The sequence below is a fragment of the Leuciscus leuciscus genome (assembly GCF_965113295.1).
Source record: "Leuciscus leuciscus genome assembly, chromosome: 23".
Taxonomy (NCBI): Eukaryota; Metazoa; Chordata; class Actinopteri; order Cypriniformes; family Leuciscidae; genus Leuciscus; species Leuciscus leuciscus.
In genome coordinates this window covers 6,534,029-6,548,507 of record NC_138747.1, presented here as the reverse complement: position 1 = coordinate 6,548,507, position 14,479 = coordinate 6,534,029, and the positions used below count along the sequence as shown (strand labels likewise).

Below are 14,479 nucleotides of genomic sequence, written 5' to 3'. Positions count from 1 at the left end.
ATTCAGATATTACAAGTGCTACATGCTCTTCAGATTGAATTTATTTTATGATTGATGACATTCATTTCAAAGTTTCCTTTCTACACAAATTCTGCCATCCTCCATTCCCTCTATACATTCATAAGTTAGAGCTTAATGTGTATGTGTAAAGTGTGTGTGTTGCTCTGTGGCACACTGTGCAAGGCACTCATTGATGGAAAATAAAGGCCCAGTGCCAGTCACAAGCCCACCCCCAGATCTCCCAGAATGTGAATGAACTGCTGTGAATGGAACGATGAACCCACACAAATGCCCTCTCACCACTCACGCCCGCCCGCTCGCCCTTCTTATGTGGATGAACGCAGGGGCGAGACGAAACAACAACAACAAGGGATGTGTGAAGCCCCGCCCCATTTTCATTCCATCCTTTTGGACCCCTAGGTCTACAATACGCCCCCGACTCCTGGCCAATTCCACAGTCCACAGGGAACTTAAAAAGTTGATCTTCTCACAAAGCCATACCTCCACCCATTTCCCACCAGGAACAGGGGTGGATTGTGGGTGGAGGGTCAGTGGTGGAGAGGGAGGACCTGGCACGGCTTCAATGAGAGCAGATGAGAGCTCATCTCCTTCCATGACAATTGCCACCCACTCGAAAAGCATGCAGTGTCGGGTGACTGAAGAACGTGAATCAGCATCTCAATGAAGGCTTCAAAGTCTCCTGATGCAGGGGCGGACGCTGAGTTCCACACTTCACAAATGTTGTGTCCTCTCCACACCACTACAGATTGAAATGCTCGGGGATTGATTGAGAACAAGATTAAGTAAAGCAGGAGGGTTAGAAAACATTGGATATTTTTTCATATTTTGGCTTCCTTCTTTAGAGCTCATTCCATGAACCGTCATTCTGGTTCCCGATGACTCATTATTGACTTTGAGAAAAACTTATAACAAGTTTCTTCATGTTGCATGGTTTAATCAACTGAGAAATGAGCATTATTTTCAGGCATACACACTGTAAATCAGGCAAACTGAAGTGAATCCAGATCATCTCTATAGAATCTAAATCTGAAAATATCTGAGATGAGCAGATCTAGTGGGTGAATGACTGACAGCGTGCTGATTAATGATGCCCAGCTCATTAAATAGAGCGTGCTCTTGACCCCATCCCACGGAGAGGTCAGAGCTCCTCCAAAACTTCACAGGAGGACGTTCTGGGAAAATTTGCCAAACTCTGATTGATACTGAACTGTAGACATTATAACAGCACATGTTCTGCCTTATATTTTGCATTAAAATGAATCAAACAATCTGTGCAATAAAATGTTTTCTGAACCATACGAATTCTACACAAAATAAATAAATAAAAATAGTTATGTACAATTTTCTCACTTTCAAATAAGAAAATCCATTCAGTTCTATATTTTTTCGATCATTATAATCAAAACTGTTATTTTCTCATTGGTCACTTTCATTTCATGGGTGGCCACTATGACGATCAAATGGTTATGAAATACAAATTATACACTAAATTTATATAAAACTCAGACATGATCGAAATGATGGCTCAAACTAGATATTAGAGACAATTCTCTGGTCAAGACCTAATTAAGACATGCTAAAATTCACCTCTCACCCCCCACTGAGCATTCTCAGCTTATTTTCCACTGCCATTCCACTCACACACACACACAACGTTTCCGCTCACGGCACAACAAACACATGTCAGTAATAATCACACTCTCTTAATCCCACTAGACCATTATTCTATCTGACACTTTAATCTGAGAACGATAGCATTAGATCTAAATATACTCCATGTAAATCTAAGGTTGAATTCAAAGCCACAGGTATCTTAGATAAAGAGTCAGTTTTCTAGGCAAGTGATTTCAGATTTTCAATATTTGGTCATTTGCTGTTGTTACTGGTTGCATAGTTTGTTCCTATAAGAAAGAATCTACAGATAAACTTCACAAAACACTGCAATTGTTTTTGTAATAAAATCATCATAAAGGCAATATAATAATAAATTCAATTATGTATAGATAATTTTAATTAATATTTTTCACATTACAGAATGGAGAATAAGCAGTGAGTGCTTAATTGTAATTGCAAAATCTTAATTTTGTGAAACCCACCGATATTTCTTGGGTAATATCGTGATAACAATGAGAAAAATAACTGACTCAAGTAAAACATGAACGTGATTTCCTGAGTCACTCTCCAGTGTGGCACATAGACCAGAAGGAATGAAATAAAGAAGTGTGGAGTGGCATCTCTGAGTGTTCCTGCTGAGGAAAGATCCCAGTTTAATCACAGCTGAGCTCTGACAGACGGCGAAACCCAAAACCCCCAGAAGCGCACAGGTGAGAGTCCAGAAGGGAGGCCACGGTAAACTCAACATCACTCTTCCTGTGAGAGCTAAAACTGTGCACTGCTGCCGCCCCAAGAATTCAGAGTATTCGGCCTCCCTGAGATTCCCCCGTGTCAACGGATCAGAAGAGAGAAGAGAAAGGAGTTATGGGGAAAGACAAAAAGAGAGTGAGAAGACAGAAAGAGAGAAAACGAGAGAGAACCAAGGCAAAATGCAAGAGAAAATATACATGCAAGTATAGTCAAGTCAAATATACAAGTGCTAATGTATAGTCAGATGGTCATTATCGCAAAATAAACTAGATTTTTATCACGCTGAAAGGGTTTATTTTGTGATAATGACATGGATCCCTCTTATTTCACGGCTACTAACCAAATAAACAAAACTGATTGAAATATAAAATACTGACCAACATGAAATATTGATTTGAGTTGACTCAACAAAATACAGGATATTTAAACTTAGCACAGCTGTGTAGAAATTGGTTGCCTGGGACAAGATACAAACATTTTTTAACAGCAGAATGAAGTGACTGACCAATCAAAATCAAGTAGGCCAATTCTAAAGAGCCATTTTGTAGTGAACATACAGTCACCTATAGTTCCTGTGACCTCAAATGAATAAACACTTCATTAAGTGAGAATCCATATGGACTTGTCCATGTATGTGCGCAAGTACGACACACTTCATCCTCACCAGGTGTCCACATAAACATCAATCTCCAGCATCTGCAGACAGACCAGCAGTAAATCCCATGGAACACACAAACAGACAGACACACACACACACACACAATCCATGTCCCAAAATGAGAAATGAGGACCACCTATGCGAGTTCTGATATGCAGACGCACCATACAAATTTCCAGTGTTGGACACATCTGACTATATGAAATAACTAGTAGCATCCAGTGCCTATAAACAGGAAATCTTCCCAAATATAAACGCTTTATCGTTTACTCAGCACGTCATTCTAAACCCATTTGACCTAAAGGAATATCCTTTTAAACTAAAGGAATACCATGACAAATTATTTTAAGAAACACTCTGAGTGGACAAGCTTTGTTTTAAGACTAAGATATTTTTAAAAGAATGAAAACATTTGGGGTGAGGGTTTTTTAAAAAATGCCGGGGTCATATTTCACCCAAAAATCAAAAGAACAACAAACAGAATAAGAAATATATTTTCAGCATAAAGAAAATTAAGGATTTTGCATTGCAGCAATGATGATTCTCATTGCATTCTAATTACTGTAAATGTAATTAAAATGGCAGTTAAAATAAAGGTTAGTAAAATGTTTTACTTAAAATATTAAAATGGTAATACAGCAAAAAAAAAAAATTTTAAATAGTAAAAAAGTATTTTATTTATTTTCTTTAAATAAAATAAGCATAAAGGCAATACAACAAATATTTAAATGATACTTTGCAATTTAAATTAATAAATGATTAAATAATATTTCCTTTGCATTACAGTATTGAGAATAGAGGTAAGGTGCTTGATTATCATTCTTAAAATAATTAGAGAATTAGAGATTTGATGCCTTTGGCAGAGAGATTCATCATATCGCAGCCTCAGAAGCCTTTCCCTCTATATCTACAGTCACACTGAACCGGCTGACCTGAAACTCGTGTGAAAGGGCAGTGATAATCCGCTGACCTCACTCTGAGCGCTTGCAGTGCATGCTCCGGGTTTGTGAGGGTTTTTTTTTTAGGTCCAGCTGCTGCCCGTGTCCTGATGAGATGCAAACGGCCTGCATTATGATGCAGCTACACGGATTAGAGCAGAGGTTTGTGGGAAAGAGTCAAGACATCATCATATCACTCCAGATTAATGAATCATGCCGGCCTGTGCAGTCAGTTACACTGAATGTGGGTCAATGGTGTTGAGCAACCAAAATTGCTGGTCATATTCCCCTGTTTTAGAGCGGTTCTGTGCAAGTCAGCAGAATCTGATCTGTGCATGAAGTAGCTCAAAGCAATTGTTCGATTTAATCTGCAGCAGAATAAATATATTTTGAGTAGGACTGATTGATATACTATTACAGCCTTTGTACTTTGTACATATAGTAGCATTGTAATGCATGATAAATGGCACGGAATTACTTTCCATGACAGTAAATGAATGAGTTTGAACTGATTCATGTAAATGAATCAAAAATACATACTCTAACACCATTTTTGCTACTGGCATTTTATCAAAAAACCTATTAAAACATCTTAACACTTTCATATGCACAAATCGCAAGACAAGGAAGAATTAACACACCATATATAGACAGCCACATATAAAGCACATTAACAACTCAGCAATATTGCTTACTTTTAAAAAGAAAAGAAAGAAAATTGTTCTTGAAAGTGCCCGTTCTGTGATTGTAAGGACTCGTAGGGGCCAGTAAGTCTGCACTACTTATCTTTACCCAGAGCAGCTATTTTAATACAGGACTATGACCTAGCCCATTTGTGCGTAGAGGGCAGGAACACCCTCACAGGGTTAACGGTCTCACAGTCTCGAATGCCAAAGGCCCTCAAAGTGAATTGGAGCCTCCAGTGTCGCAAGACAGTGTTTTCCTGAAATCCGAACAGCCTCTGAGGAAATGGCTTAGATGGAAAGAAAGAGAAAAAGAGCTAGAAAATAAGAAAGAGGGACTCTTCCAAATGGCTCTTTTCCCCTTATCATCCATCTGTCTATTCATCCTTATCAGATCTCCTCTTGAGATCCTCATGTGGTCACAATGCCAGGTTTGAATGATCATTACCCCTCTCAAATACAATGCGTCCAGTGTTCCTCCTATAAAAGCGGATACTTAAAGGCCTGGAGAACAAATCACTCTCGACTGACTTCATTTCAAATGACCTGATTTTACATGACAGCACAGAACTGTTTATAGAGATCGAATGACATCAGACGACATCAGACACATTAGAGGGAGATCACGGAGCACTGAAATAAAAAAGAATGCTCAAAAGTGCAGCTACAGAAATGAAGCCTCATCTTTTAATTAAAAGAAACAATGAGTTTCTGATAATAATAATAATAATAATAATGATTTACTCTAGAAGGTGCATGTGCATTAGCTGGAAAAACACCTGGAAATATTTTTTTGTGTTGTGGTGTACCTAGATATATGACTCCGCTGGTAAAAATAAATATTCCCACTTGCCCATAGCCTGTCCATAAGCAGTTCTGTTTTCATCATAAAAATCATCAAGAGCTGTTTCCCCTGCTGGCAGACACTTTTAGCACACTAATTATAGTGTATTATGGCTATATTTGTTATTGTTGTATTGGGTGTAATAGTCAATGAGACGTGTAATGTTCACCACCACTTTGGCCAAAACCGACACCTCAAAGTAGTTATTTTACGAAATTAAAAATGATATTTTATGGGCAACTATGAATGCCACATGTTTGGCACTGCGGTTAACCACATAAGTAAAAACAAGCTGAGAATGGTATGGGGCTCCCTGGTTTTGTCCAGTTAAGTGACCAAATGCAGGTCACTTAAAAGCTGAGATGTTACTTAAAGAACAAAATAATTAAATACCGGTAACTAACTTCTACATGTGTCCAATTGTATTTTTAAATGTAGAAAGTATGTGTACATTATGAATTAGTAAACTGTGCCACTCAAAGACATGACAATGATCCATTCTACTTAACTTTCAAATTCTAAAGAATATTTCAGAACATTTGCATGGGGGTTTTCAAAGCCCTTTTTGCTGATCTGACAACAGTGTTGCTGCTTTTGTCACAATATCAACTGGATTATTGGTAAACTGCTCTAAGATCAATGTTAAAATGGCATCCATTTAAATAAACTGGGATGCAAAAACAATGACCAAATTACCACTCCTTATTTATAAATAGGTAGCTCCGCCCCCAAACTCACACCACTGGAGGAGAGCAACCACCAACTTTTCTGATTGGCTGACACAAATGTTTTGGTGGACTTTTTCTCATTGGCTTTACCCTTGCTTTAAAATATAATAAACCTGGCATAAAATGAGATCTGTACATGTTGATATCTGCAACCTTTTACAATTCAATAAAAAAAAGAATACAGAAATTATTACAGTACTGTGAACTGACCCAATCTACCCCTAATTCACATTGCCACCTGGCTCAAATTATTATTCTTAAACTGGCTTTGCAGAAAAAATATCAGCAGAAAGTATGGTTTTGTGCCAGGATGAATTTAAACCCAATGTCACCTGTACAATACCATTTACCGGGGTCAAACTGAAACAGGCAGCATATTTCACATGCATGTCATTAAAAGCTTTAAAGTCAACTTTGAACTCTGTTATTGCATCACAACAGCATGAGCTCACCGGTTCCACCTATGAATTCTCCAAGCACGAGAACTTAAACATTTTAGGACATCACTCTTTTACACTTATCCAGAGCCATGTTTACTTACTCTAATCAGTCCCAGACACTTTTAGAAAAGCAGCAATACTGACATCAGATTAGCAAGTTAAGCCAACACTAGCCAAAGCACCCAGTGGGATGTGTGTGTGTCCGTATAGTTGAAGGGGTCAGAACCCCCTGGAGGGAGGCTGGCGACACAGACTCCTACGGCTCTAAATCAATTGTGCATGCTGGGTCACCTTTCAACGTTGGGGACAAGACACGGAATTAAATCACACATTCAAACAGCGTCAATTTACATCAAATGAGCTGTGGTTGATAACCCTCCGTTGGTTCAAATAATTAACTCATGCATACAATACGACTGAAAACGGGCATCTGGATCCAGCCAACGGTTTGATTAATCATCACTGAATCAGTGTCATCTCATTTACCATGACAATCCATTTCTACACAGACCAAACAGGATTGGGTTTCTTCTAAATCTGATATGGAAAAGGTACCACATCTGCCACTAGTTTAAAAACCCTCACCGTTGGCATCATGGGAGATTTTCCCGAGGGAAACAACCTTGACGAAGTTCAACACAAGGGGGAAGGAAGTTGCAAAGCTCAAAGAACAATTAAGATGTTTTTGATTTACTCTCCAAGTGGGGTGGAACCGCTTTACTAGAAAAGTGAGCTGGTCTCGTGTGAGGGGTCGCAACTCTTGACCCCTAAAGTGGGTTGACAGAGCAATTCGATTTAAGGCATCATAGACAGTCGGACATTCTACTCACAGAGAAACAAAAACGAGATTCATGAGCCTTAAACGTGTTCAGCTTGGCATGGTATACTTCTGTCACGGAGTTCCTGAGAATAATAGCACTGTAAAGTGGAAAACCTGATAACGTATCTAAGAGCGGACGACGTATTGACACAGCTAACTTAAACAAAGACGGGTTGGGTTTTAGATCTTCAAAGCTTTGAGAACTACTCAAGGAAAGTTTTAGGGAAACGCTTCAATGATCATATAATGCACACAAATTGAACTCAAGTGAGAAGGGAGGTTTAGAAATCTAAAAATGGGCATGGGTTAGACCATAATTAGCACATTCCTGTGCTTGCTGTGAGGTGTTATGTGGTGAAAACAGTAGGCCTGCAGTTTGGGGTGGACTGCAGGTGCTGTCTTATGATGAGGTTTGCAGTTGCTCTCCAAAACCAATTAAAAGCGCTAAATGCGAGTTTGGCTCGAGAGCTCTGCGACTGCAGGATCCAAATAACGCTGCGCCCAACTTGATGGGGGTATGCAAGTAAGCAATGAATCAGCTTTTTCTCAAGAGAACCCGCAAAATGACAAATCCATGACCCTTTCAACCATAACCACATTAGATCCTGTTGGTAGCAATACATGTACAATTTACACATCATGGAGCTAAAAGACTGTGTGGGTGCAGGGTTCTAGCATAGCACAGCTTCATGAGGTAAAGCGATTCCTGAGGGACCAATATTTGAAATCCTTCAAAAATGACTGGATCTACAAACATGCTCAGTGGAGTGTTAAATCCATCTTGATTAAAGCGAGGGGTAAAGCCTTGAATAACGAACTGTGCCGGGGAATTTGGCAAACAGTGGAATTGCGTAGTCCCTTCTCTGAAACGGCTAATCGCAGGACGGATCTCCAGCAGTGCAGACCTGAGGCATATTGATGTGCATGGCTGATCTAGACAATTTAACTCTAAAACCTGGCCATCTGAACTCTTAAAACTAAAGCTTCTTTAAAGCTTTTTGCAACACATAAGAATCAATCAAAACTAACTTTAGCTGGACAATAACTTTATTCTAGAGCTGCTGTAAAGCCAAAACAATCTCTGTTACTTTAATTTCCTATTATCACTGTAAAGCTGCTTTGAAACAATCTATATTGTTAAAAGCGCTTTATAAATGAAGATGACTTGACTTGACATTAGGTTCAGCGAGGAACATTTTCCATTGTATAAGGTTACAGAGTTTGCTATATGGATTTTTGGGTTTAAAATTTGAACTTGATGTTGTACAAGTACTTGATGTACACTATTAAAAATACACATTCCAAAATGGAAATTCCTTTTTGGTTCCTCCAAGAACCTTTCAGTGAACGGTTCTTAAAATAAACATTATTTCTCTAAGTGTGAAGAAAAACATTTTATATAATCAAAAGAACATTGTTCTGTATGTTAAAGATTCTTCATGGAACCACAGATGCCAATAAATAAGCTCTATTTTAAAGAGTGTACATTACTGTTTTTTTTAGGTCAGAATGGAACTGACTTTGAAATGAAAAGGTTATCTTATGGCATCAGGCTGTAAAAACCTTTTAAGCAGCTTTAAGCGTGAATCTGTGAGAGAGTTCAGGCCCTGAGCTAAACAGTAGGCTCATCTGCCATCATTTCATCAGTAACTTCTCACATCTCCTGTTTTGCATCTGCAATTGATTATTTCAGAAATGTGCTTAAAAACATACTACCGAAAATAACCGAGACGGCATGTTCGGCTTTCTGTAAATTTCTCTGACCTGTGTTGAAGTTTCGGAATGATTGTTTCTTCAACTCTTGTTTGTGTCTTTAATTACTCTGACACCGGATAAAAGTGGACGCAGCTGGCTGGGAGAAAAAAATCTAAGATGTTTGATGGGAAAGCCATTAGGAACACACGGAGGGTTTTCACTCATTCGGCGTGCGGTTAGACCGGAGAATCCGTCTACGCTGTGAATTTCCCGCCGAACCTAAAAACATTTATCAACTCATCAAATTCAGTCATGAAAACCAGAAGGTAGCATGTGAAAAAAAGTATACTCCAGAACATTCACACGGTTCCTCCAAACCACAGGCCACATAGCTGGAGCTGCAACCCCTAAAAGAAAACCAGAAGCAAATCAAGAGAAAGCCAAACAGCCAACCTACCTTTGAAGGACAAGAAGACCCGGGGGGCGCTCTGAGGTTCGCTGTCCAAACCCAACGTCAGGACAGACAGAGCCAGGAGAACCTGGACTGACCAAGGACTGCCCAACAGCATGGTGCATCCGTTGAAGTCAGAAAGACACAATTGCAGAGGCCACTGGCGAAAGAAAACACATGATTGTAAATTATATGACTTCATATACTGCTTTCCAAAGGTAAAGCATGGCTCAAACAGAAAAATAAAAAGTTAATTTCTTTGGGTTACAGACTGTATTGCAAATTCGACAACTGGCACACTTTTGCATGCCGTATTTCAGTGCAAATGTATGTGATTTATTCACTAAACACTCGCAAAACAAAAGTGCTGTAATAGCACTGCTCTGTATTCAAATTAAGTCACTGTCATTCTTCAAAGCACATACCTCCTTTCAATGTAAATTAGGTTAATTATAATTTGGCCGTATTCACAAAACTCACAGCTGATTTCTTTTAGTTAAAGCTGCACACAGAAAGCAGGTGGAAAACTTTTTAAAAGAAATATTTGTGTACATTTGATTTTATATTGATGATCACATCAGCAATAAATTATCAAATGATGAACAAAAAGATTAAGAAAAATATGCAATGAATTTTTCCTATGCATTCTCTAAACGTCTAAGAAAAATCCAAAGTTATATCTGAAATCTTGTTCGCATGTACTATATGTATTCCAGATAGTTTAAAGTTCCAGTTTTACCTCTAGGCTCCCTGCTTTATTAAGAGAAGCTAAGAGGCCCTCCACAGTAAACATTTCACCAAAAAATAAGGGTTTGGTTACATTTGTTTGAAACATACAGCAAAGGGATATTCCCAAAGGGAGTATGTTGACAAACCCCACTGCTGCCACATAGTCCATCTCTTTCACATGGGCAGGAACAAGGCTGCCACCCATAGAGGGGCTGCACTCGTGTTGCTCAGTGGTGGCGCGACATAACCTTAAAAACTTAAATCTGTTCGGATAACTGAATCAACGAGACCATTCCCAAACCCACATAGTATTGACATCAATCACAACTGTATATGCGTCATATTTTTTTTCTTCTTTTTAAGAAGGAGCAAATATCTCAGAACAGAAAAAGCAGTTCTGGCGGAAGACGATCTGTCCAAAAAGCGCTGCCTGGCCGAAGAGCGTTTATGAGTGGAAGCAGCTGTTTAAACCTCAGCTATTTGCAGGCAATTTGTTAACTGTCCGGCTGTTTATCTAAATTCTCTGCCTCTTTACCTCACACAAGCCAGTGAAATTAAACAACAATTATATGAACACAAGTGCGCACAGACACAGTTGGAGGTAAGCAATTATGGATACAATCTCACAAATACACTGAAAGAATGAATCAATCCATAAACCCCCAAATATATGGCTTTTAATGCATTTTTAAAGAACAGGCAAAATATTATGTGAAAAAAATGTGGGATAGCGAGAAACATTCAGGCCCATTCTTTTGACTTTTTGATCTATTCATTTGTTTCTAATCATAAAAATGCCACTTAAAGAGGGCTATATCAATTTCTTTTTTTTAAGGATAAGCCTTATTTATTTATTAACTATAATAAATCCTCAACAACCGCATTAACATATATTAACTGATTTAATCAATTCTGATGACAAATAAAAAAAATGTAATCTAGATTAAATAAAAATATGAATAGAATGGGCTCTTCTGCTACTTATAACTCAAGAAAGTCAGATTTGGCTTGTAAATTCAGCCTTCCTGGTAATCATTGAAAGTTGTCAACATTTGTTAGGACTTATGACTGATCAGCAAGATGACTGGTTTCACTTATTTTTATGCAACTCTTGCTTTCTGCATGTTGTTACCCCATTTGGCACTAGAACATCTATATTTACTGTGTTTGTTTAATGCTAGTTTGTGAAATTGTTACAGTGTTTATTTTGTACATGCACTCTGGCCCCTGGAGATATTGTATTTTGTTTCTTTTTCCTGCCACCCAGCCGAGAACTGAAAATAAACTACTTTGACTCGGTCTTAAATGCCTATTGTGCTGTTATATATACAGGAGCTCTCAGTGTATGGTTAACTTATTTTAGAAAAACACTGGGAAACAGCATGAAAGGAGATGTGCAAAGCAAAGCAATTTCGTCTCGCAGTGAAGAGTAATATAAGTGACGATGCAAAGAATTATTTAAGATTATTTAGTGTGCATACTGCCATATGAATACGTGTGGGTAATACAACTTCAGAGCATGTGTTATTCTTAATCTATGAATGGAATGAAATGGACATGAAATGTCAAGCAGTTTCTACAGAGTCCTTTGGCATGACATTCTGCAATTCATCTGAAACTAGTGTTTAGGACCATATTACATTAAGGTAGGTGGAATATTTGTACATTTAAAAATCAATCTCACCAATGGATACGTTGGTGGATACATAGGATACATAAAAAAAAAAAAAGGAAATATTTCTGCCAACACTGACTGTTATATTGGAAAATAATTATTATAAGATACCATTTTAATAGGAGTCTGCATTCATTGCAAAATCAACTGAGATCAAAATGCATTCAGAATGAAATCCAAACGTTGAAATGTGACTCATACTAAAATAGTACAATGATAGTGTTGAGAAAATGAAAACAAAAGAAATTAATGTTTACCTGCTTTCTCCAAACTGTCCAAAAGCAACTTTGAGCTCAACTCAAAGAGTGAATCCAGTAAATGCCTGAGTTCTTGTGTATGTTCGTGTGTTTATGTCCCAGGTTCTGCAGGTATAGTGAGGTACAGTCCTTATCTCTCTGAACACCTGAGCGCGGTGTGCTTCTTCTTCTCTATTATAGTGTTCATTTGGCACAGTTGTTATAAAATCCCGTTTGATATCGCGCTAAGAATCGTTAAAGAAGCGTAAAAGCCACCTGACAACTCCGAGAACAGCTTCAGCGCTGTGGCTGCCAGTCTGAATATCTCCAAACACAAGCGCACTCCTGACCGCACTCATTCGCTCGCCTCAAATGCTGCCCAAACAGCTTGGCAGGTGGATGCAGTGTCGCTCATTTGCATACGACACACCCACGGGGCGAGGTTTACCTTGGAGCTCCGCCCCCTTGAGCGCGAGTCGCTGTGATTATCTTCAACTCACTGTACTGTCACTGCGATTACATTCATGTTTCATTAGGTGGAGTAAACTCAGTAAGTATTCACAAGAACTTAGATGTGAAGTGCAATTACTGTGTGGAACGCTATATTTGTACATTTTGTTACATTGTGTTGTAGGCTATGGTGTACACTGTAGTTCATAATAATCCTCATAAATGACAAACAAAAACAAATTCTCCAAACTTTGGTATAGCCTACTTTGTTTGCTATTGAATAACACAATAAAACTACACTAGCATACATTCAAACAAAAGTCATCTAAATGTTGAATTATGTTCTGAAAGACGGTGTATTTTTAATAATATAATAATAATAATGTAAATTTTTTATCACAATATTTTCTGGTCAAAACAGTGATTTTACATTTTTGTATGTTAGATGTTGCTTTCATTAATTATTATGTTTTTCACAATTGTTATAGTTTTGTGAAAAGCTTTTAATTGGCCATTTATTAAAAAAAGGTGACAACTTACCCCTTTTACTTACTCAAAAAATGTCAGTGTGTGTACTGTATTTAAAAAAATAAATATTCAATAGCTTTTTTGTAGCTGCAATATTAAGTTGTATTGTGTACACAGAAATTGAATTATTGTATTATATAGAGAAACAGTCACCAGAGTGAGATAAGCAGCCTATATTATTTATCCATGTAATATTTATCCATCTATCGATATAGCTATGACACATGACCTTAAAAAGACACTTATTAAGAACTACTGCTCTCGTCTGTGAGCGAGAGCAGTAGAAGTTTCTCATGGCCAAAATATGTTATTTGTTTACATATTAAAGGTCAGAAAATTGTGCAAGATGAAGATATGTTTTAACTTAGTGTTTTCCCTTGAGGAACTGCAGCAGTGAAAACCTTCACTCTGATAGTAACTCTAAGAGCTTTGAAACTCACTTTTGTAGCTTGAGTTTGTGACACTGGAATCATCACTTCCAGTTTTGCTGCTTCTTTCAAACAGGTCTTCGCTTTGAAACTCATAATAAGCAATAAGATGCAATTAAAGTTACAGAGCCCGAGGCTTGATTTATCTATGACCGTTTGCACACCACATACACACACACACACATATACAGTATTCAAGTCCCTTCAGCTCAGCCCGTAAGCAGAAACATTCTTGAATTAGGGAGTAAATGCTTTTGCGTGTTAATACATGACACAGGGTTTTAGATAAAAGGCATACCAATGGTTGAAAAACTACCTGCACAAGATTTACAGAATATCAGCATGCAACTTTTCTTCTTTCTCAGAGCAGCTCGTAGAGAGACAGGAATGAGGTTCTACTCTCTTTGATGCAAAACATGCAGTGACATAACTTAACGACATTCATCTTTGGGAAATTATCATGTGTGTCTTCTTCAATTAAGGTGATATGAGCATGGTGCCATTATAGCTTGATATAGAGAGTGTTGTCCCTATGTGGAATGCTTGGGAAAACCTCTGGGAGAAATCAGGACAGATATTCTGGTATGTATCTTTCTTACAACATGATGAAGTTAGTTAGAAGATCATTTTTTAATGCACATTGATGGCAGACAAAGCAGAGCAATCTAACATGCTACAAATTATGCAATGTTGGTTGATTTTTTGTTTTTGAAAGCATGTGCAGTGAGTTTTGTCATATAACTACAGTACATTGTTTTTGAAAGAAGACTCTCATCAAGACATTTATTTGA

General features: G+C 37.9%; 1 protein-coding gene across 4 annotated transcripts in view; it reads right to left on the bottom strand.

Annotated features, from left to right (window-relative positions):
- sema3fb (sema domain, immunoglobulin domain (Ig), short basic domain, secreted, (semaphorin) 3Fb) overlaps positions 1-12,650 on the bottom strand; it is a 60,713-nt gene extending 48,063 nt beyond the window's left edge. For all 4 annotated transcript variants that reach the window (XM_082155466.1, XM_082155465.1, XM_082155468.1 and 1 more), the window contains exons 1-2: positions 12,304-12,650; positions 9,649-9,802 (exon numbers count right to left, since the gene is read on the bottom strand). In XM_082155466.1, the coding sequence (XP_082011592.1) occupies positions 9,649-9,760 (112 nt within the window). In that variant the 5' untranslated portion in view covers positions 9,761-9,802; positions 12,304-12,650. The remainder of the gene's footprint in view (positions 1-9,648; positions 9,803-12,303) is intronic.
- Positions 12,651-14,479: the final 1,829 nt, after the last annotated feature.